At 33.1% G+C, this 25,624-nt stretch overlaps 1 protein-coding gene across 2 annotated transcripts; it reads left to right on the top strand.

Annotated features, from left to right (window-relative positions):
- Window positions 1-807: 807 nt before the first annotated feature.
- LOC114325743 (uncharacterized) lies at window positions 808-20,677 on the top strand. 2 transcript variants are annotated; one of them, XM_028273876.2, is made up of 3 exons: window positions 808-956; window positions 10,267-10,375; window positions 20,375-20,677. In XM_028273876.2, exons 1-3 carry the CDS (start codon window positions 859-861, stop codon window positions 20,558-20,560), a joined length of 393 nt encoding a protein of 130 aa, XP_028129677.2. In that variant the 5' UTR covers window positions 808-858; the 3' UTR covers window positions 20,561-20,677. The 2 variants fall into 2 exon arrangements, with proteins under 2 accessions (XP_028129677.2, XP_028129678.1); XM_028273877.2 differs by having other exon boundaries at window positions 10,267-10,379.
- The last annotated feature ends 4,947 nt before the right edge of the window (window positions 20,678-25,624 follow it).

The raw sequence follows: 25,624 nt of genomic DNA, 5'->3' as shown, positions 1-25,624 counted from the left end.
AGTCATGTTTTTCATCAATGTCATGTTTTTAAATAAGTATGAAAAACTTTAAAGGGTAATTATGCATGAAAAAGTAATGACAGTTGGCTTTATATATGTGTATCAGTAAATGCTTCTTTGCCGAGATATGGGATATTGAAATTTTTCTTACAAAGTGACGCTTTATTTATTGCTCTAAAACCGGTTGACATATATGTATTGTCTTTTTCATGATCATTTTTCAGTGCGTAACAAATGATAGGAAAAAGGGTAAGTCCGTGATAATACACATTTATGACATTTATTCTAACATGACATTTTAGTTAAATCTGACAGTTGTCACATTTTATTTTCAATTTGGAATAAAAACAAATCAAATGTGTTTCTTGCATTTATAAAATGGTATTTTCTTTGATTTGTATAGTCTTATAAATTATACAAATTATATTTGTAATTCTATTATCTCATTAAAAAAAAATTATTTTTTATTGTGGCGCCATCTATCGACAACTAGAATAACTAGAATAAATGTTATAAAAATGTCACCGACGAAATGTAATCACCGACGTGCCTTTTTTCTGTCACATACAATTTAATGCGTTAGAAAAAAATCGAAAAACTGTGACGCACTGAAAGATGATCAAGAGAAATACGTAAATGAAATTTGGTAGGTTGTAAGAGCTAGTTATTGCGAATTTTTTGACATACGATTAAGAATTTTATATATGCAATATAAGTATAATAGAATTATCGATCAATGAAGTATTGAAAACTCACCAATTGCATCACAATGCAGGCTCGTACGGACCTGTAAAGTTATTATCTTAATACACCTTAAAATATAAACGTATTTCGAAATTTTCCTAATTTCACTACAAAATGTTGACAAAAGTGGGATTGTTTTTTGTTACTGCTTTCGTGTTTTTGGAAAATGCACAAGGAAAAGATTTAATATTGTGTCCACATCCTGGGCAGGCGTAAGTATTTCTGATAAGTATTTTTGATAATATGTTTACTCCATATTAGAAATAGTAAGATTTTATTATTAAAGGTTCTATAAAATAACCTTTGAACTACTAAGTAGGTAATAGTTATCCAATATTTTCAAATACATTTTCTTTTTTAATTGAACGGATAAATAAATAACAGAGTTCAAAATTATGATATTTAAACTAAATTTTGAAGAAATTTTGATAATTATGGTTTGTTTTTAAACCAGGAGTAAACTAAAAAGACAGATTCACACCCAAGAAAGTAACTAAAAAATCACCAAATACATGTTCTTTTTTTGTTGATCATATCCGCCTTCGACGATAATCCGTACATATTATATTATTATACTAACACGTCGCTAAAGGGTTCTAAAAACCACTGTTTTTTATATAAAAGCAGACTAAAAATCTAAAAAGTAAAGGAATAATGCAAGAAAGACAGAAAAAGACAGATATAACTTAACCAATGAAATGCCAGGAGTGTCAAAATTTCATAAATGTCATTAGTGTCAAAATTTCATAACAGAGAAGTAAACTTGTCTGACGTTGGTCCAATTACAAGCAAGCATTAAAGCGCAGTAAATTTGAATTACTCCTCTTGCTTTAAATACAGATCATAGTAGCCTAAAATATGGTTAATAATATTTTTAATCATACCGGCTATTGAATGAGAGAAATATAATCAATCTGTAATTCTTTAATTTGATCCACTCAAACCACGCAAACTTTTCCACACAGGACCCTATGTACCCTAAGACGCCCTTGGAGCATTAGTAACTATGACTCTTTTGACAGGTTAAGTGGCACTTAAGATTAACATGTTAATTATCACATATACACAATTGGGTGGATACAATGGCAAATAGCTGATTAAAACATATTCAGTTATTTGGATTAGGTATCCATATTTTCAAAACATAGAAATGTTTTACGAGCAGGTGGGCATGTATTACAAAAACTGTTGACTTATGTTTTGAATATTGAACTTTTCCTTGTATATCAAATAAATTGGGGGACGCATCTAGCAAAATATCTGCCCTTTGATATCTTCTTTAACCTTTAACTACCCGCACATCAAGTTATAACATAACTACACGCGTGGCGTACTTTATAAGCCACAAGGAAATACACTAAAAAACAGCGGATTTCTTTATTTTTTTTTTGAAAAAATACCCTTAGTTGTTTGTTATAAACCTTATTCGGCATCAGTGAATACTTGGAGTTCCTTCTCAGTAAGCCAATTGGGATTTATAACTGGAATCATGGAATAACTGGATTCCATGATAAATAAAATTACTAATGAAAAATTTTTTGAAATGTGATTTTTTATATTGTTTATAAAGAAAAATATATTTTGTGTCATAATGACTAAAAAACAATTGAGATATGTACTTATATTACTACTTATATTAATATAATCGTGGCGTATATTGTCCATCACCGGAAACAACAAATAATAAACTGTAAATTACGATCTTCCCAGAACGCCGATTATAACGAAACTAAAACCAAATTGTAAAGCACATTCCAGTGATAGGTTAGAGAGATAAACAAGGTCAAAAATTAAATTTCTAAATATACTTGCAGTAGAATTCTTATATCTGGCGTACAAAATACGCCAGCGCGTGTAGTTTAAGGTTAAGTTGCCAAAATCGACCCCGTCAAGCCTGCACGACGTGCAATTTCCAGCAACCCTTTGTAGTTGGTCTATCTCTACTTCTTCTGTCTGTTCGTGGTCTCCATACTCTAAATTTTTTTTAGCCTACCTCCCGTTCTTTATTCTGGCTACGTAGCCCGCCAAATTCCACTTCAGCCATGCTACTTGCTCTATCTGTGACGTATGTCATTCTTCTGATTTCCTCGTTGCTCACCCTGTCTCTGAGAGTCAGTTCAAGTAGTGACCGTTCCATTCTTCTTTGTGCCACTATAAGCTTGGTTGCTGTGGTCTGGGCGCTGTAAGTCATGACTGTAAGCACACATTGGTCGAACTTCTTCTTTTCCAAATAATCCTCAGATAATAAATAATTGAAAATAATCAATGGGTTCTTCAGTTCTCTCAAGCAAAGCAGTTATTTTCCCTCGCTTCTTCCCTTTCCGTTTGTGAAAAGGATATTTTATGCTTTTTACCTTCCATTGTATTTTATAGTTATGAATAAACATCTAATATTTCTTATCACACTTCAATACAGTAAACAATTCTGATATCAAACCATATATTCTCACAATAAAACACTGAAAAACGTTTGTTTTTCTATACTTCCACAAAATGTATTACAACTATGTTATTACTACAGCTGTTTCGGCAAAGTGCCTTTCTCAAGTGATATATTTTACAATGTGTTTGCCTTTTTAAGTCTTTTACTGAAGAGGTTGAGGAGTGGGGAGCTGTTTGTCTCGAGTTGGTCATTCAGAATTATATCTGTATTTTTCAATTTATTAATTTCCATCGATTCTAAAAGTGATAGCTTAAGGCCTTTATTTTGAATATGTAGAATTTGAAACTCTTCATTGAAAGAATGATTATGATCTAGAAGGTGAAGTGCGTATGTAGAAGTGTCTGTTTTTCTATTGTTGAAAGCCCTTTTGTGTTCTGCTATCCGTTTGTCAAAAGTTCTGCCAGTTTGACCGATGTAAGTTTTCGGACAGTCACCACAAGTTAGTTTGTACACATCACTCTGTAGTTGCTTTCTCTTTCGGCTTTTATTGTTTTTAATATATTTGCTTAAGTTGTTGTTAGTTCTGAAAGCTGGTGTTATTCCTTTCTTTTTTATGTACATGTTGTTAGTTGTTGTTATGTACATAAAAAAGAAAGGAATAACACCAGCTTTCAGAACTAACAGCAACTTAAGCAAACATATTAAAAACAATAAAAGCCGAAAGAGAAAGCAACTACAGAGTGGTGTGTCAAACTAACTTGTGGTGACTGTCCGAAAACTTACATCGGTCAAACTGGCAGAACTTTTGACAAACGGATAGCAAAACACAAAAGGGCTTTCAACAATAGAAAAACAGACACTTCTACATACGCACTTCACCTTCTAGATCATAATCATTCTTTCAATGAAGAGTTTCAAATTCTACATATTCAAAATAAAGGCCTTAACCTATCACTTTTAGAATCAATGGAAATTAATAAATTGAAAAATACAGATATAATTCTGAATGACCAACTCGAGACAAACAGCTCCCCACTCCTCAACCTCTTCAGTTAAAGACTTAAAAAGGCAAACACATTGTAAAATATATCACTTGAGAAAGGCACTTTGCCGAAACAGCTGTAGTAATAACATAGTTGTAATAAATTTTGTGGAAGTATAGAAAAACAAACGTTTTTCAGTGTTTTATTATGAGATAAAATGAACTTCCATCAAGTAACGGTCGAATCCATCAATTATTTAAACCATATATTATTCATTATTTATTACCTACTATTTTTTACCAATAATGAGCTTTTTCCAAAACACCTTCATACATCCATCCAATTTTAAACCTTTTTAATTCTACTCAATAACTTGGGTAAAAAATCCCTAATTCAAAAACATTCTCTTATACTTTTGCCCAGGTTATTAGTTCATTAATATTCTGTCTTCACTTCCAATTTCAACACTCAGCTAAAGTTGACACCATCTATCGTCCGTCGGTAAATTCAAACAAAAATATAACTCCAGACCATCTTTTATCACTTTTAGTCGAGACAAATTAATATATGTATTTTATATATTTTTACCACCAAAAATGAGATTTTTTAATCAAATATTACTTCAAATATAATCTGCAGAATAATTTTGAATCACGTTACTCTAGTGAACTTGATTTTTTGCCCTTAAAATAAAAAAAAGTTTCAATTCTATTGCTTAATATTTCATCTAAATATAATCGTCCAACAATTATAATTGTACTAATGTCCAAGTAGACATTTTCAAGTGTTAAACTGATTGATTTACGATGAGTAACCCGGTTGTAAAAATACCGGCGTGTGCCTTATCAAAGGGACATCGGTTTACTCGAATTTCATAACATACAAATGTTACCTGTTTGAATTTGCCGACGGACGAAATATCTATGGACCCGACTTTACCTATAACCAATTAACTTACATTTCATTATATCATAATAATATCAGTTTCCTCCTGTGACTTATACTACTTATCTTAATTTCAACACTACTTTGATATCAGACTTCCATATACTGTAGACTCTCTAATTTACTCTGCCAATTAGTACAATTAAACCAACAACCCCCCTTTAAATTCATAGTAAATTAAATTTTCATCAACACAGTTGGACTTACTTCAATTTTGAATAGGAACCACAATCATCAACCTATTCATATAAATAAAACATCTTAGCAAAAATATTTTCCACTTAATTATTTGGTCCCAGATGTTCTTTAACTATTCCGCATGATACACAAAATGTTTGAGAGAGCACTGAATGGAGAAGACTTACCGGCAGAATATACTCAAGCGTATATTTATGACATCAATATATAAGAAAGGAAATAGAAAAAACTGCGAAAACTATCGAGGAATCAGCATAATATCATCTATAGGCAGACTGTATCGAAAGACCATAAAGGCAGGTTTACATGTATCCAGTAACTGGCGCCAGTCGCACTGGAACGACAGTGCTGGCATGGTAGTGGCATCATGTAAACGCTTTTTTGTTCCAGTCCAGCGCTGTCTCGAATAGAAAGCTGGTCTATTTTTCATGCCGTGCCAGTTGGTGTAGACACGTGTAAACACAGCGTTCCAGTCGCTGGCGCTGTCGTACCTGTAGTTTCAGTGGCAGTATTAGGATTTTTAATAAGAGTGCCAGTGAGATTGGGGCCAGTTACTGGATACGTGTAAACGAACCCATCCAGCGCTGTCTTAGTCAAGCACTCGCATTCCAGTGAGACTGGCGCCAGTTACTGGATACGTGTAAACGTTACTTAAAGGAAAAATTAGAAATATATATACAGGATAAAATCGGAGAAGACCAGGCAGGATTCACAGCGGGGAAAGCATGCTTGGTTCATATCTATACGGTCGAACAACTAATAGAAAAACGAATGGCAAAAAATAGATCCGTCCATCTGGCATTTGTAGACCTTAAGAAGCCGTATGACTCGATACCTAGAACCAAGCTATGGGAAGCAATGGAAGATATCGAAATCCCACGAAGATTAATAAAAGCAGTAAAGGCACTCTACAAAAATAACACAGTAGCTATCAGAATGGGCAATCCAATATGCAGTCCATTTAAGACGACAAAGGGACCACTACAGGGCTGCTCCACATCCCCTACCCTATTTAAAATATTCCTGGAAAAGACACTGAAACCATGGAAAAGAAAGTGCGAAGGAATGGGTATACCAGTAAGGAATGAGTATCTATATACCCTAAGTTTTTCTGACGACCAAATAGTGATCGCACAAGACGAAGATGACCTCAGTTTTATGGGAAACTGGAACAGGAATATACAAAGAATGGGATGGAAATAAACCTAAAGAAAACTGAATACCTAACAACGGAGAATACAGAAATAAAACAACTGGAAATAGACGAAGGTAAACAAATCAGAGGAACAGATAAGTACAAGCATTTAGGTTTTATAATATCAAACAAAGCAACAACTGAGGAAGATATAAAAAATAGACTAGGACAAACAAGAGACTGCATACGAAAATTGAACCTGATACTGTGGGATAAGAACAGCAGCATAAAAACAAAAAGAAGAATATGTAATACCATGACAAGAAGTATTCTCATTTATGGGTGTGAAAATTGGACAATAAATAAGAAAACCAAAAATAAAATAAGAGCGACAGAGATGGAATTCCTAAGGAGAAGCTGTAGAGTAACAAGGAGAGATAAAATAAAACACATAGAGATTAAGAGAAGAATGGGAGTGAACTCAGACATAATAGAATACATCGAACAGAAGAGATTAACCTGGTATGAACATCAGACCAAAATCGGTGGATAAATCGAATAACAGAGTGGAGCCCGATAGGAAAAAGGAAAAGAGGCAGACCCCGAAGATCCTTCAGAGATGAAGTAGACGAAGCAACTGAGAGAAGAAATCTACAGGGGGGGGGACTGGCAAGACAGAAAGAGCTGAAGAGAACGGTTGAGTGAAGGGATACAGTGAAAACTGTGGAAATCCTTTGTATATATAATATGTTCTTTAACATGAAGACGACCAAAAAGATGGAGAGGTAGCTGGCAGTCTACCTCTCAAGAAATACTTCAACGTCGGAATTAACAGATCGACAGATCTACAACAAGTACAAGAAGAAGAAGAAGAAGAATTTTATACTCTATCTACATCTTCCATAATCAAGGTACTTAAATGTAATTATAGCCACAACTTTGTTGATGTTTGTTATTGCTGTTGAAAATTTTTTAAAAATCTTTTATTACAATTAGTTGGCTGTGGTAATAAAGGGTAACTTCTACGTCACGTTGTCGGTTTGTTTTTTGACACCTTTCAGAACCATCACTCATTTTGCATTTAGTTGCCATTAAGTCAGTGAAATGTAAACAACTCAATTTGGATCCAGGTGTTGGGAAATTCAATACATTACCTTAGGGCATTATCCTAGTTGCCATGTGACCATCATAAGGCATTTTATTAAAGTATGCACTTTTAACGCATCCATGTTATATTTAAAGGGTTTTTATCCGAATAGTTTTCTTTGGTGGCTCAGCTAGCGTCCAGTTTTTAAGTATAACCAACTTGCTCTAACCTTAGTCAAAATTTAAATACCAACTTTACATTTTCCTTTAATAAATGGTTTAATGTTTTTTGTATTTTATAAGATAAAGAATAACCGAGATACAAACTTTTAAAACATTAATTTTACGGCGAGAAGCATGTAACAGGAGCCCTTTAGCCTTTTACTTAAAAAAATTAAGGGATTTAAAAGATTTAAATTAATACTACTTTAAAACCATTGAAATTGCCTTTCAAATGGTTTTAAAAATTAACGGAGTTATTCTAAAAAAAATTTTTTGAAATATTTTTGTAACATAAATTTTGAAAGTTATTGGAGAATAAATTTTAATGCTATCAACTTCTTAAGCAGCTCATTTGATAGATATTTCGGAGTACTTCAACAAATATGTAGTAAGTATGTTATAAATGCATCGTTAACATTTACTTAAGCTTGAATACTTAGATTTGAGTACTCGCCGAAAAAATATACATTGAATTATCTATAACTCACTTCAAATTAATATTAAAAAATTTTTCGGACAATAATGTTATTTTCTATATTATTTTCTTCAATTTTGGTAATTATAAGTTTTTTGTAAAAACTTACAATTTTTGAGTAATTTATGAAAATCCGTTTTAAAACATGTTCCACAAAAAATTCAAATCTTTGATCTTTAATAACTCAAAAAGTATTTATTTATTTTGAAAACTTGATATAAAAGATTTTTTTTTTTTTATTTAATGTTGTAATATTTACAATCTGTCCTCAACTGAGAACAATAGGTAAATTATTTGACAAAAATTGAAAATTTTGACCTGTAGAGGGAGATCCAGTGATCACCCTCTTTACATAAATTAAATTAAAACAAATTAAAATAAGTTTAGTTATCACAGATTATTCGAATCTTCTTGCTAGATCCACTACTTTGAATCTCTTCAGGCGTCGTACATCATTGTGGTCATCAGCAAGGTTGCTGGCTAACTCATTTGGATGAGATTCTAGTCTCTTGGAATATTTTTTGTAATATTCCGTTATTACTGTTTTTATGGATGGCACATTGAGGTCTTGCTCTATCACATAGTTTGGCACGTACCAAGGGGCATTCAGCATTGTTCTAAGGACTTTGTTCTGGAATCTCTGCAATATTTCTAGGTTAGTTTGACTGGCTGTCCCCCAAAGTTGGATACCATAAGTCCACACTGGTTTTAATATAGTTTTATATATCAGCAGTTTGTTTTCAAGTGATAGTTGAGATTTACGACCGATGATCCAGTACATTTCTCGAAATTTTATTCCTAGTTGTTTTCTTTTTGTAAAAATGTGTTTTTGCCAAGTTAATCTCCTATCAAGATGGATTCCTAGGTACTTGACAGTATCGGTTTGTGGGAGTTGAGTTTCATTTAGTGTTACAGATGGACATGTTTGTCTTCTCATGGTGAAGGTTACATGGATGGATTTACTCTCATTCGCCTTTATCTTCCATTTTTTAAGCCATATTTGTATATTATTAAGGTCTTTCTGAAGGGTTCTGGATGCTGTATTTGGATCATGGTGAAAGGCTAGTACAGCAGTGTCATCAGCAAAAGTTGCACACGTTGTTTTGTTACTTATGGGTAGGTCAGCAGTGTAGAGCAAGTACAATATCGGTCCCAAGACACTTCCTTGTGGTACTCCGGCTTTTATTGGTCTTAGGCTTGTGTATTCATTATCCTGCTTGACTAGGAAATGTCGGTTGGAAATATAGTTTTTTAGGATTTGATAAAAAGGATGAGGAAGGTTTTTCTTTAGTTTAAAGAGCATACCAGCATGCCATACCTTGTCGAAGGCCTGACCAATGTCCAGGAATGCAGCAGAACAATACCTTTTATTTTCTAGATCACTTCTGATGTGTTTTACCAGTCTATGTACCTGTTCTATCGTTCCGTGTTGTGTTCTGAACCCAAATTGGTGTTGGGGAATTAGTTTCCTTTCTTCTATAACTGGGGATAATTGTTTAAGGAGAAGTTTTTCCAAAATTTTTGATAGAACAGGTAGCAGGCTTATTGGTCTGTATGAAGTCACGTGAGTCTTATTTTTCCCTGGCTTAGGTATGAGAATAATTTGAGCAACTTTCCATTGTTCTGGGTAGTAACCTAGCCTAAATATTGCATTAAATACTTGCGTTATCATTTTCAGACCTTTGCATGTCAATTGCTGCAGTACTTTCCCGTTGATCAGGTCAAAAGATTTTACACAGAATGAATTCCTCTATCGGTTTGTGGAGTTGTTTTTATTAAATTATTTTCACCCCCGAGGAGGGGTGGCATCCACCCCCAAGATAAAAGCGCAAGTTGACACTGTGTCACCTTTGTTCCTTGAGGTATCCTCTAACCACTCACCAATTTTCATAAAAATCTGTGGAAGTTCAATGAAACTGAAGGTAATAGCTCATATCCACCTTGAGTGGCTGCACTATAATATTTTAGTTCACATGTTTCAGAAGTTTATTTAATTTCATTTTTGCGTTTATTGACATCCTGTGCTTGAATATTTTTGTTGTCTTTATATAATATGTTACATTAGTCTAATTTTAACTTTTTTGTATTTTTTTAGGAAAAATTTGGTATATGAAAACACTATCAATACTCCAATGCAGGGAAGTTCCATCGTGGCTAGAATTCCAGATGTCTATTTTCTTGATTCGCCCATGACGTGCCTGTGTGTTAGTATGTATTTTCTGTATATAAGAATTAAAAAATTTGTAAATAGATAATACAGTAGGGGATAATAAAGTATGCTAAATTTGCAGTTAGTCGAGCGTTATGGAAATCTATTGGGTTGTGAAAAGTAGGGCCTTAAACCAAAAAAAGTTAACAACGTGGAATGAAATAAACACTTCTGTTGTATGTAGGCATATGAATTTATTAAAATTCTTAAAATTTATCTACAAGGGAGTGCAAGTACAAAATGCTTTAGGTCAAACTGACCATCATCAGTGTAAACCTGGAAATAAATGAACCACTAAGATTAAAAAGCAAAAGGGCGAAATTTTGACAGTTAAAAAAAATTAAGAAAATGCGGTTACTTACGTCCAGTCTACAAGTAATTGTAACTAGCCACTTCAGTAGGTGTAAAAACCTCTAAATTACATTATTGTTACATTCTATATTAAAAAGTAGTCGACATTGAGTCGATGTCTTAAAATTTTGAAGATCACATGTAAATGTATTTCATCCTTGCTCGAAAATTGCACAAGGTACAGTTGAGTCCGCGAGTCCTTACCCGTGCGTCATCATTTAAAGCATACGAAATAAGTCGGAAATCTATTTCACGCAACAACAACTGACAGAAAGTGGCCACTGTTTCGATTACGGGTTCTATTATAAAATTTGAGACGTTATCAAATATATAGAACGTCAAATGTAAGTTTTGCTTCAAAATTTTTGTGCAGAATTACAGCTACATTTGAAGTAGCTTATTAAATTATTATTTTATTATTATTGATTGATAAATAAATAAACAATTTATAAAAAAATTCAATCACATATTTTATTTTTGTTATTTTCTTCACTTTGATGGAAATCTAAACACAACCATTTCTTTACTGTGTGAATGACGTTATTGTCCTTTTCATGAGCATTTTTCAGTGCGTAACAAATGATAGGAAAAAGGGTAAGTCTGTGATAATACACATTTATGACATTTATTCTAACATGACATTTTAGTTAAATCTGACAGTTGTCACATTTTATTTTCAATTTGGAATAAAAACAAATAAAATGTGTTTCTTGCATTTATAAAATGGTATTTTCTTTGATTTGTATAGTCTTATAAATTATATAGATTATATTTGTAAAATTATTATCTAATTAAAAAAAATTAAATTACAACAATTATATTGACAACTAGAATAACTAGAATAATTGTTGTAAATATCTGTAATCACGGACGTGCCTTTTTTTCTGCCACATACAATTTAATGCGTTAGAAAGAAATTGAAAAACTGTGACGCACTGAAAGATGATCATGAGAAAAAGAATAGCTTTGTATGTTTTAAATATTAATTGCCAAAATATAAATATTTACCTTAAAATTTCAAAGCCCAATATAAAATTAGTTGTGAAAACAACTGTTTGTGTAATATAAAGAAACTTCAAAACGCAAAAATTCGACAAAAACCACAAAAAATTCAACTGACTGACAGCCACGAAAGTAAACAAAGCAGAAACGTCAAACAAATTGTGCTTAAAATATCAAAACATACCAAATCGTCTTTTTTGTACCTATCTCTTTTCAATGCACTGAGTCTAGATGGTTCATAAAAATAACATGTGTTTTTACTTATTAACAAACGGCAGCTGGTTTGTCATGAGTTTCATGCGTGGAAGAGAATGATGCTAGATAAAAAGTATGTGTTTTATCCCGTCAGGTATTAATGACGCACTGGTAAAGACTCGCGGACTCAACTGTACTTGTGTTCTAGTGAGACGTTAACGACCAACTAGTTATTAGAGTTTGGTGCCAGAAATGTAAGCCGAGATGTCAAGGGAAGGTAGGTGGATTTTTCATCTATCATCCGAAAAATTTTTAACAAAGAGAATTAATATTTAATTTTAATTGGTATATTGAAATGTGCAGGTCTTAAAAAGTTTATTGTGAGTTCTAATTTGTAAATAAAGGTTAATGAGTTGTAATACATTCATTAGTACAAACTGAAATTGGAAGAAAAGTCTGCTCATACATTATGTGACGTCAAAAACTGTTTTTCAAAATTAATTGAGTGGCAAAATTAAATTTAGTTAAGTAAAGTTGTGATATTGTGATGAATGAATATTGTTGAAATTGTCTAAAAGTATTTAAAAACAAATGGTATTTGGTATTTCAATAGTTCAACATGTAGCAAACTTTTAACATTCAGGCCTCTACAATCAAGAAAAAATTTTTGGTTAAGACACTTACATCTCTTTCAACTACATTTTCCTCATTTAATATCAGTTCTTATTCCATTCTATACTTCACACAAATTACAGACATTAATAGTATTTTCTTATTCTATTAATTAGTCCCCTGAAACACATGCAACCAACCATGTATTCAATTACAATAGTTTCTTACTCAACATATTATTACTCCATTAAAATATAATTTGTTTTTAAATACTTTTAGACAATTTCAACAGTATTCATTCATCACAATATCACAACTTTACTTTTTTTCCACTCACTTAATTTTGAAAAACAATTATGGCGTCACATAATGTATGAGCAGATTTTTGCTTCCAATTTCAGTAATACTAATGAATGTATTACAACTCATTGACCTTTATTTACAAATTAGAACTCACAATAAACTTTTTAATACCTGCGTATTTCAATATACCTAGCAATTAAAATTAAATATTAATTTTCTTTTTTTTTTAATTTTTCGGATGACAGATGAAAAATCTACCTACCTTCCTTTGACATCTCGTGTTACATTTCTGGCACCAAACTGTCTAATAACTAGTTGGTCGTTAAGCTCTCACTAGAACAAAAGTACCTTGCGCAATTTTCGAGCAAGGATGAAATACATTCACATGTGATCTTTAAAACCTTAAGTCATCGACTTAATGTCGACTACTTTTTAATATAGTGTGACTACTAACAATAATGCAATTTAGAGGTTTTTACACCTATTGCAGTGGCTAGTTAGAATTACTTGTACTCTGGACGTAAGTAACCGCATTTTTTAAATTTTTTTCAACTGTAAAAATTTCAGCCTTTTGCTTTTTAATCTTAGTGGTTCACTTATTTCCAGATTTACACTGATGATGGTCAGTTTGATCGAAAGTGTTTTGTACTTGTACTCCCTTGTGAATAAATTTTAAGAATTTTAACAAATTCATATGCCTACACATACAACAGAAGTGTTTACTTCATTCCACGTTGTTATATCGAAGGTATAGAGGCAACTACAGGGTTAACCCCTTTTTAAAGTTAAAAAAAAAGTTAAGTTAAGTTTTTCATAAAGTGGAGGACTTTTCATTTTTTAATTTAATTTTCCATTTCCAACAATCGTTTTTTCCGATTCTAACGCCAGCTCTTCATAATTCGAAAAAATGTGTCGAATAAAAGTTACTTATTTTTTACGTAATTAATCCAAACCTGCAATAAAAATTTGGGGGTCCCATTTAAGATTTTAAAGTAATCCCCCATCCTATCTCCCTGGGGGCTCGTGTTTGGTGTCATTCGATAGATTTATCAAAAATATTGGATACGTGTATTTTTCGTTTTTTCGATCTGATGTTTATTTCGCAAAAAATCGCAGGGTGCGTATTTAAAATTTTAAATTTACCCCTGCCCCTCTTCGTGGGGATCGTGTTTGGTATCATTCGATAAATTTTTGAAGAATATTAAACACTTATATTCTAGTTTTTCGATCTGACGTTCAGTTCGTGAAATATTCGCTTTAATTTGTGAATATTTGTGACTCATGCATTTCCTTACACCCCGCTCAAATCGTCAAATTTTTAAAATATACCCTGTTTTGTATGTACTTAACTTCTATCTATCTAAACAGCAATAAACATCCATCCTTGGATATAGGCCTCCTCTTCCTTCTTCCATGCCTCTCTATCTTGGGCAATTTGCATTTGACCCAGTGTGTTTCTTCAGGTCATCTGACCATCGCATCTGTGGCCTTCCCCTTTTTCGTTTGTGGTTCCACGGTCTCCAATGTATAATCATCTTAGTCCATCTTTCATCCTTCTGCCGTAGGGTGTGTCCGGCGAACTTCCATTTAAGCTTTGCTACTTGGGTAGAGACATCTTTCACTTTTGTTTTGTTACGGATCCATTCGTTTATTTTCCTGTCTGATAGTTTAATGTTCAGTGTACTTAACTTACCTTATCTTAATATGACGATTTTGAGTTTTTCTAAGGATAGATTTTTTTTTTCGGACTCCTCTAAACGAATTCCCCTGTATTAAGAGGCAATAAATGGTAGAGGTATATTTACAGGGTACAAGGTTTCTCCTCGTGTGATAATTTGACGCGCTCGAGTAACTGCAAAAATCCCCGCTTGGGCTCTTCTACCAATACAATTGTGTCGCAATAAATATAAATTTTTTCGTTACAATTAAATTTACTATATGTAATAACATTTCGAATGACATTTTAATTATAGTTGTAGTTCGTTGTTTATGGTAGGGGAGCAAAGTATGCTAAATGTGCAGTCACTCGAGCGCTTTGGGGACCTATTGGATTGTGATCATTAGGTCCTAAAACCAAAAAAAGTTAAGTAAAATTTTCCATTTTAGCGGGCGCTTGCCATTTTTTAATTTAATTTTCCATTTCCATTAATCGTTTTTTCCGAATATAGCGCCAACTATCCATAATTCGAAAAAATGTTTCGAATAAAAGTTGCTTATTTTTATGCAGAGAATTCAAATCTGCAATAAAAAATGGGGGCTCCCATTTAAGATTTTAAAGTAACCCCCCACCCCACCTCCGTGGGGGGTCGCGTTTGGTACCATTCGATATATTTTTCAAAAATATTAAATAAGTGTATTTTGCAGTTTTTCGATCTGATGTTTATTTTACTAAATATCGCGGGATTTGTATTTAAAATTTAAAATTTACCCCCCACCCCTCTCTGCGAGGGGTCGTGTTTGGTATCTATCGATAGATTTTTGAAAAATATTGAACGTGTAGTTTTTAGTTTTTCGATCTGACTTTCATTTCGCGAAATATTCGCCTTTTTATTGTGAAACTTTGTGACTCACCAATTCCCTTACGCCCCGCTCAAATCGTCAGATTTTTTAAATATACACTGTTTTGCATGTACTTAACTTACCTTATCTTAATCTGACAATTTCGAGTATTTTTAAGGATAGATTTTTTTTTTCGGGCCCCCCTAAACGAACTCCCCTGTGTTAAGAGCCAATATATGGCAGAGGTACATCTGCAGGGTACCACGTTTCTCCCCATATGATAATCTGACGCGCTCGAGTAACTGCAAAAATCCCCGCTTGGGCTCCCCTACCATTATCAGAATTCGCGACCTGTTGCCAGCCTCGATAGGGATCGTAACGTGAACTCTTTTGCTGTTGTCCGTGACAAAAGATATTGAAACCCTTAAAAAATTATGACAAGGCACGATTAAACAGAGTTAGAAGTATAGAAATACGACGGAGAAGAAAGAGAAGCATAGAATTGAATGCTGATATAAGCAGAGCGACAGCTATATTCATTAATAATTTATAGTCAATAGTAAAGAAGACGAAGTTACAATCAAATGGCCAAAATCAAAATAGAAGACCAGTTGACTGATAAAATTGCAATAGAACGAGGAGGACGACAGGGCTGCATTTTATTTCCACTACTATTCAATACTTACTCTGAATGGGTATTTTAGGAAGCTTTAGACGGTTGTGCGAAGGGAGTATTAATAAATGGTGAATGGTTGAATAACATTAGATATGCAGATGACACCATAGTTTTTGCCGATAAACTGAATGATTTATGCCTGGTTGCACCAACAGATCTTAAGCTCCAGCTTAGATAAGCTCTAGTTATAGATAGGGCCTCCTTGAGTATCACTACGTTGCACCATAATTTTAGATTCTTACCTTATTATCAATTATATCTATTATTATGTTGTGGTATTCTTATTGTAATATATTATAATTATATTATATTAATTCTAATGATATTCTCGACTTAAGCTTAAGATCTGTTGGTGCAACCTGGCATTATAGATATTAACAAATCGTATAACAGAAGTCAGCAACAGATTCGGACTAGCTCTAAACCTAAAAAAGACCAAATTTATGACAATTAGTAAAAAACCAATACTAAACGCTCAACTTACAATCAACCAACAAAATATCGAAAGAGTTGAGAAATATACATATCTGGGCACGAATTTAAATAGCCAATGGGACCACTTAACAGAAATTAAACAGCGAATAATAAAAGCGAAAGCAGCATACGTTAGAATGAGACACATTTTCAACAGGCGAGACAAATCATTAAAAACAAAATACCGTCTGTTGAAATACTACATATTCACAGCTCTGTCTTCGGAATGGAAGCGTGGACACTAACTGTTGCATGTGTATGAATCGGCTCGAAGCTTTCGAAATGTGGTGTTATAGGCGCATCTTACGTATATCCTGGGTTGACCGAATTACTAATATGGAAGTCCTGCGCAGAATGGGGAAAGAGTGTGAAATTCCGATTACCATCAAAACAAAAAAATTAGAATATCTAGGACATGTAATGAAAAATCAAGAACGTTACGGCCTTCTACAACTGATTCTCCAAGGGAAGGTAAATGGTAAAAGTGGACCGGGAAGAAGACGCATTTCCTGGCTTCAAAATTTACGAAAGTGGTATAACACGACTACGACTGAACTGTTCCGCGCTGTGGTAAACAAAGTCAAGATAGCCATGATGATCGCCAACATCCGAAACGGATAGGCACTTTAAGAAGAAGAAGAAGAAGTAAAGAAGACCAATAAGTAAGGTCCAAGAAGCTCCAATAGGAAGACGATCAGTGGAAAGACTACCAAAACAATTTAAAAAATTTCTTTAGACATAATATTGCAAAACTAATAGTTATACTTACTTACTTACTCCGTGGCGTTACAACCCTTCGTGGTTTTTTATGGGAAATAAGCCACAATTTTACTAAAAAATGAATTTATTAACGTTTCGAAGCCCAAATCGGGTTTCGTTGTCAAAATACAAAATACAATAGTATTTTGTATTCTGACAACGAAACCCGATTTGGGCTTCGAAACGTTAATAAATTCATTTTTTAGTAAAATTGTGGCTTATTTCCCATAAAAAATACGTAATTATTAAAATGCCACAAGGAAATAGCTTCAGAACAACATTAAAAAACCCTTCGTGGGTTTTAGCCGACTCGACAATATGCCTCCACTGTTCTATGTTTTGAGCAACCTCTCTCCAGATCCCCACGACCATAGTTTTCAGGTCTCCTATTATATTATTATTATCTCGCCACCGGAGTCGAGGGCGTCCGCGTGGTCTTCTTCCAGTCTTCCAGTTGGGACTTCCTTCCACACCTGTCTTATTGTTCTTTGGTCAGAATGTCTTCTGAGGTGTCCTGCCCATTGGAGTCTTCTGGACTTTATTTTTTTATGATGTTGGCGTCTGGATAAAGTTTTTCGAGCTCTTTTTTAGTTCTTATTCTATATTGTCCTGATGCTTCATCCAGCACAGGCCCCTTCATCTTCCTTAGAATTTTTCTTTCCCAAACACGTAGTCTCTCTTCGTTTGCCTTTGTTATCGTCCACGTTTCGCTTCCATACATCTCAATGGTCGTATGATTGTTTTATACACTTGTATCTTCGTACGTCTTGTTAGTTGTTTCGATTTTATAAGGTTTTGGAGGGCAAATAGACATATGTTGCCGACCTGTATCCTTCTGTTTATTTCTTGTAATCCCTTAATATCTTCAGTTATTTTTGTTCCAAGATACTTAAATTCCCTGACGCTTCTTCTTCTTTAGGTACCGTGCCCAAATTTTTATGCGTGGGTAGCTTCCATAACAATTTGCCGATACTGTTCTCGATCTTGTGCGGTATGTAACAATTTATCTGCTGATAAGCCAGTCCATTGACGAAGGTTTTGGAGCCATGAATATTTCTTCAGACCAATTCCTCTTTTTCCGTCGATATTTCCATTGAATATTAACTGCAGCATCCTATATCTGCTACCTCTCATTATATGCCCCAGATATTCAAGTTTTCTCTTTTTTATCATCTTGGTTAACTCACCTTCGCCTTGACTTTATTGATTTAAGACTTCTCTGTTTGAAATGCGTTAAACCCAAGATATTCTGAGCATTCTACGATACGACCACATCTCAAAGGCTTCTAATTTGTTCATCATGTTAACCTTCATGATCCAGGTTTCACATCCATATAGTAATACAGGATACACATAACATTTTAGGAACTTGATTCTTAGTTGTAAGTTCAGCTAAGAGTTGCTTAGAATAGATCTAAGTTTCATAAATGCTCCTCTTGCAATTTCTATACGAGTTTTAATTTCTTCATCCGGTTTAGTGTCTCGTTTATCCAACATCCTAGGTATTTAAAATGGTTAACTTTTGTTATTGGTTCATTACTGACAATTAGTTGCATAGGGCCGACGTCTTGTTTACTAACCACAAGTAACTTTGTCTTTGTTGCATTTATGTTAAGTCCGTTATTGGAGCATTCTCTAGTGAATCGATCTATAAGGAATTGAAGATCTTCGATATTTTTAGCCACGATCGCGGTGTCGTCTGCATATCTGATATTGTTAATACTTTCTCCCCCGATTCGAACTCCAGATTTTCTTTCCAAGGCTTTATTAAAAATTATTTCTGAGTATACGTTAAACAAAGTTGGGGATAACACACAACCCTGTCTGACACCTCTTTGAATGCAAATTTTGTCTGTTTCTTTGCCGTCTACCAGAATAGAAGCTTCTTGATTCCAATATAGATGTTGTAAAAGTCTCAGATCTTTATTATCTATTCCAATCATTTCTAGATATTCAAACAACCTATCATGTTGAACTCTATCAAACGCCTTCTCAAAATCTATAAAGCAGAAGTAAATTGGTTTCTGTAATTCCCATGATCGTTGAAGTAATGTAAACATTGAGAACATAGCTTCCCTTGTTCCCAATCCTTCTCTGAAACCGAATTGTTTGTTTCCCATTGTCGCTTCACATTTCTGCTTGATTCTATTAAGAATTATCTTAAGAAGTAGCTTGAGAGAGTGACTCATGAGACTAATTAGTCTAAAGTCTTTACATGATGATGTATTAGGTTTTTTGGGTGTGGAATAAATGTAGACTCTAACCATATTTGTGGCATCATTCCAGTCTTGTATATATGGTTATAAATGTTTGTTAGTTGTGAGACATTGTCGTCATCCAGAAGTTTGAGCCAGTCTGATGGTATTTGGTCAGAGCCTGGAGATTTCCCATTTTTGCTCTGTTTGATGGCTTTCTCTACTTCCGCATTTAAAATACTAGGACCAGTATTCGTATACTTTGTGGTGTCTCATATCCAGGAAGAGCTCTTTTATATTGTTAGTCCATTCTTCCTTTTTTTTCATCCAAGTTGAGAATATTTTACCTTTGGAGTTTCTCATGAAGTGAGGAGTTCTTTTTCTCTGAGTGTAGGTAATTTCTTTACCGTTTTTATGTATACTAAACTCGTCATGTTTTCTTTGTAGTTCTTCCATTTCACGACATCTTTGTTCCATCCAGTCCTCTTTTGCTCGCTTAACCTCGTATCATATTTGTCGATATATCTCTCCATATCGAATCTCGTCTTTGTTTTTCCAATTTCTTCTTTGTTGAATAAGGTCTAGTATTTTATCGGTCATACAATCCTTTTTCTTTATTGTGTCTTTTTTTTTGGTCTCAAAACTTCGTTTGCTATGGTATGATATTTTCTTGTTCAGATCTTTCTAACTGTTTTTGTCCCTAATGCGCTCAAAGTTAAAGTCATCGATGGTGATGTTCTGACCGATTCTGTCTCTGCTTTGGTTATTGCGGCTTATAATATATTTCGTCTTATTTTCGTTGACTGATGGTTATGTATACAGACAAAGAAAAAAAGATAAAGAAGGAGAAGTGTTTCTAAAAGTGTAAAAGATTATAACTTTCACAGTTAACCGTAGTATTGTGAAACTCAATTTTTTTTGGTTTCAGGTCCTGGATAACAATGATGGTGTGAGCCAACCTGTTATATCTGATGGTGGATTGGATGTAAAATATGCTATTGTGAATATTTTAAATGAAGATTATAACTATCTCAGTTATACCATTCGAGCTTATACAGCGGATGAAGGCAATTCAGGATCTGTTCATTCTGAGTCACATCCTTGCAGCAAATAATATGTTACTTATGGCAACACAAGATTTTCAAATGATATAAATCAGTTTTATATTTCTGATTTTCAATCATTTAGTATTTATAAATTGTTTATAACAAATAAAAAATATTTTGTCGTAGTACTTGTATATCTAAATTGTTGCAGTCATTAATTCTATTTCATCACAAGTGGATGTGAAATTATCATTAGAAACAAGGATAAAATAAAACGAATAATGCTATCATTTTAATAAGTCAAAAAATTAACAAATTGTTGACAATAATTGTATTAATCACTTTGACATTAATAAACGTCAAATACGGTTGCATCTAAAATAGCTCCAGAAAAAATTAATTTTTTAGTAGTTTAACTTAAATTAATTTTATAGTGGTTTTAATTATCATTGATAAGAAGTTTCAGTCCTATGGGTTAAACAGCCTAGGCTTCTTTTCACGGTGTTTAACTTTTGTGTGAACAGTTTAAAATTTGGCCATGGTTAAACGTACCTAAATATTGACATTCAGCTCGCAGTTTTTGTGACAATTAAAACATTTAAATTTCATCGTGGGTAAAAACATTTACATATTGTAGAATAGTGATACAAAAGTGAAAATATTCTCCCCAGATGGGGGAGAATATAAAAAAGACGCCAGTGTGCGAACTAAATACTGCTGAAGTTATTAGTGATAGTAATCAAGACATGGATACAGGAACTATCACCACAAATTCTTCTGCTACAAGGGAGGTAAAACTTTTTAATATTAATTGTAATAGTTACGACTTTCAAAATTGTTGTGTTTATGTTGAGAAGATCAATGATCAGAATATTTCCCGTTTGCATCCAATGGTTGTTGCAGATATTTTACATCAAAAATTAAAGATTAATAATATTAAGCAAATTAAAAGTATAGGAAGAAACCGTGTTAAAGTAATCCTCAAATCTATTTTTGATGCAAACAATTTAGTCAATAATAGTCACTTAAAGGACGATAATTTAAAAGCGTACATTCCAAATCACCTCTTGGAAATCAAAGGACTGATACGCGATGTTGATACCAAATATAATATTGACTATTTGAAAAAATATATGAGCTCTAGTTCACCAATTATTGATATTAAAAGGATGCACAGGAAAGTAGAAAAGGATGGAAATACAGAATACGTCCCTAGACGTAATGTTATAATTACTTTTGAAGGCAATTGTTTGCCAAACTATGTTGTGATAAATTATGTATTTTTCCAAGTGGAAAAATTGTTGGGTAAAGTGACGCAATGTTATAAATGCCTCAAATATGGACATATTTCTAGACAGTGTAAAGGTACACAGGAATACTGTATACAATGTGGACAAATTAAAAATGACATACATACATGTGATGAAACAAAAAAGTATTGCATACACTGTAAAACTGATAAGCATATATCGATCTCTAAAAACTGTCCTTTTTTCGAACATCAAAAAAAAAATAAAAAATATCATGATTGAACATAAAATCTCATATTTGGAGGCAAAAAATTTGAGTGACTCATCATTTTCTGGTCTTATTTCTAATAACAGATTTGAAATATTGTCAAATTCAGACAAAGAATTTCCAAAATTAACTAACTCCTCTGAAGTTAGTACATCTCCTTATTTCAAGCCATTGAGGCCTCACCTACAGAAACCCAAAAGTTTTAGCCAACCAAGCTGTAGTACATCAAGCACTGAGTATAGTGCAAATAAAAAAAGAAAAGTATCATCTCCAACTTCCGAAGATCCTACACCATATCTCATCCCTTTCAGATTTGGACCGTCTCAACCTTTACCTCCCTTAAATAAGGAAAGTTTTCCTAATACAGACAATGATAAAAATAAGTTAGTAGATTCCTTAGTACTTCTTTTCTCAAGTTTTATTCAAAATATTAATTGTTTAGAAGAGGCAAAATCACTTGACATGAATTTGTTAGCCAAAGGTATTAATAATGTTCTAGATAATATTTTAAAAAATAACTCATCTAATGAGGAACAAATCTAAACTCAAAATAATACAATGGAATGCTCGATCAGCTGTTGCTAACAAAAACAGCCTTATTAACTTTTTAATAACCGAAGATATTGACATAGCTTTAATAAGTGAAACTTGGTTTAAACGGGATGTATATATTTATAGAGGTTATAATGTGATACGCGAAGATCGCGATGACGGCTATTCTGGAGTTGCTATTTTAATTAAAACTGGTATTCCTTTTGAGCGCATAACAATTAAAAAAAATTATATTCAAGACTTGCTTGCTTGTGGTATTAAAATCAACTATAAACAAAGTTATTTAAGTTTACTCTCTGTATATAGGTGCCCAAAAACTAAAACCAAAACCGAAGATTGGGATAAGTTATTTTCTCAACTAAAACACCCTTGTATCATTGGAGGAGATATGAATGCACATAATTCTTTGTGGGGCTCATATAAAAATGATAATATAGGCCATCAAATTGTGGAGACAATTCAGAATTTAGATTATGTAGTAATGAATAATGGACAACCAACTTGCCAAACGAGTCCAGGAAACTCAGATTCCATGATTGATGTCACGTTTTGCTCACCATCCCTTTTTGATAAAACTTCGTGGTCTGTAGATCTTGATACCTTGGGATCAAATCATTTCGTTATAAAGGTTGTGATCGATGTCTTGGGAACTAATGCTAATACCATTTATCCCAGTACTAAGTGGAACATTAAAAAAGCAAATTGGTCATTATACTCTCAGCTTGTTGATACCTTATTAAACGAAAAACCTCACACATCCTTAAATACCCAAGAAAAATATAATTTCCTTATTGACTGTATTAATGAAGCTTCTAAACAATCTATTTCTGAATATAAACCATTTAAATGCAAACGGACTCCCCCTCCGTGGTGGGATTCGGAATGTGATCAATCCGTTGCAGAAAGAAAGAAGGCAATAATAAACTATAAAAACAATTCTTCTCCTGAAAATTTTTGTAAATGCAAAGAAGTAAATGCTCGTGTCAAAAAATTCCTGAAATTAAAGGCCAAACAAAGTTGGGTTGCATGGTGTTCAAAATTAAATAAACAAACTTCATCTAGTCTTATTTGGAATCAAGCAAGAAAAATGAATAGGAAAAAAGTTAATTTTTCATTACCTCTAAGTAATTCATGGGTAGACGATTTTTTCGATAAAATAGCTCCACCTTACGTAAATAACCAGTTAGATGTTATTAATTCTAAAACGCTTCCATCTGATCAGAATCATTTTCTCCTTACACCTTTTTCGAGAACTGAATTAGAATTTGCCCTTGATAATCGCGTTAGTACCTCACCAGGATACGATGCAATCAAATATCCTATGATACAACATTTACCTGATAACGCAAAACAATTACTTTTAAATATATTTGACCAGATAATTATTGAAGGCAACAGCATAATAGATTTTAAGCGTATTATAGTCGTTCCTATTCCCAAACCGGGGAAAGACCCTAAATTAGCTGAAGCTTACCGACCGATATCATTATTATCATGTATATTGAAGACTCTCGAACGGATGGTTAAGATTAGGTTGGATTGGTGGCTAAGGGATCAAAATCCTTTACCCGCTAACCAACATGGTTTTAAAAAAGGTTATGGAACTTTAGATTCCTTAACAACTCTTGTTGTAGACATTCAGAACAGTTTTTCCAGGAACAGTTATGTGCCCGCTTTATTTTTAGACATCGAAGGTGCTTATGACTCTGTCTCTCTTTCAATTCTCCAAGAAAAAATGATTACATTTGTTAATATTCCATCACAGTTTGCTTCTAACATTGTAAACCTGTATAAAAATAGAATAATTTATTTAAAAAATAATCATACTCTTATAGGCCCTAGACTTAATAATAAAGGATTACCTCAGGGCTCCGTTTTGAGCCCTATTTTATTTAACATTTACACAGCAGATCTACACAACATCACTATTAACAATATTGCATTTAATGTTGTACAATATGCTGACGATTTCTGTTTGTACACAGAACACAAGAAATATCAGCAATCCATTGAAAACTTGAATAGTGTCTATGGTCTCCATAAAAAATGGTTTATTGAAAATGGCTTTGAATTATCATGCAGTAAATCACAAGTTTGTTTATTTACCAGACATAACTTTCCTAATATTAGCACAATCACCTTAGGTGGGCATAAATTTTCTTTTAAAAATAAAATTAAATATCTTGGAATGATACTCGACCAAAAATTGACCTGGAAGTTACATATTGACGACATGTTGAACAGGTGTAATAAGGGAATAAACTTTCTTAAATCAATTAATAGAACTTGGTGGGGATCGGATGTTGAAGTAAGTTTATTATTTTATAAAGCTTACATACGATCTATTTTCGATTACGGCAGTGTTTTGTATGGATCAGCAAGTAATGCACTACTAAACAAAATCAACGTTTTACAGAATTCAGCCTTACGAATATGTCTAGGAGCTATGAGATCCACTCCAGTACAAGCTTTATATTTGGAAGCCTTGGAACCTCCTTTAAATCTAAGACGAAGTTTTTTGTCCAAAAAATATTTAATGAAAGTATACTTAATTAACCCTCTTCTATACCAAAAAATAGTGACTTTAAGTTGCCATGATCTAACCAATCAATATTGGCAAAAAAAGAAATCTCCCTTACTGTGTGAAGCTTATAATCAAAATATAGTACTCTTAAAAAATATAGATAAAACAAACGACTTATTCAAAAACTACGCGTACTCTTCTTTCTTTTCTCCTACAGATATTATTGTACCAAATTATAGTGAAAACATATATTTAAATAAAAATATTCTTTTATCCATAACGAATAGTTACAATGAGTCAATAGCTCTATATACAGATGCGTCTAAATCTACAGATGGAACTGGATGCGCCTTTTTTATACCATCGGGACATATAGGAAAGAAATTCAAACTGAAACCGGAGACTTCGATTTATACAGCAGAGGCTATATCAAAATAGATACTCGTTAATTCAGCCCGATATTCCCAAATTTCCTTGGTACAAGTCTTGTAGAGCTTCTAGAAAGTACATAACTTCTATTATTAGAGTACGATTCGGG

This window comes from Diabrotica virgifera, chromosome 7 (genome assembly GCF_917563875.1).
Source record: "Diabrotica virgifera virgifera chromosome 7, PGI_DIABVI_V3a".
Taxonomy (NCBI): domain Eukaryota; kingdom Metazoa; phylum Arthropoda; class Insecta; order Coleoptera; family Chrysomelidae; genus Diabrotica; species Diabrotica virgifera.
This window is presented reverse-complemented; position numbering and strand designations above follow the sequence as displayed.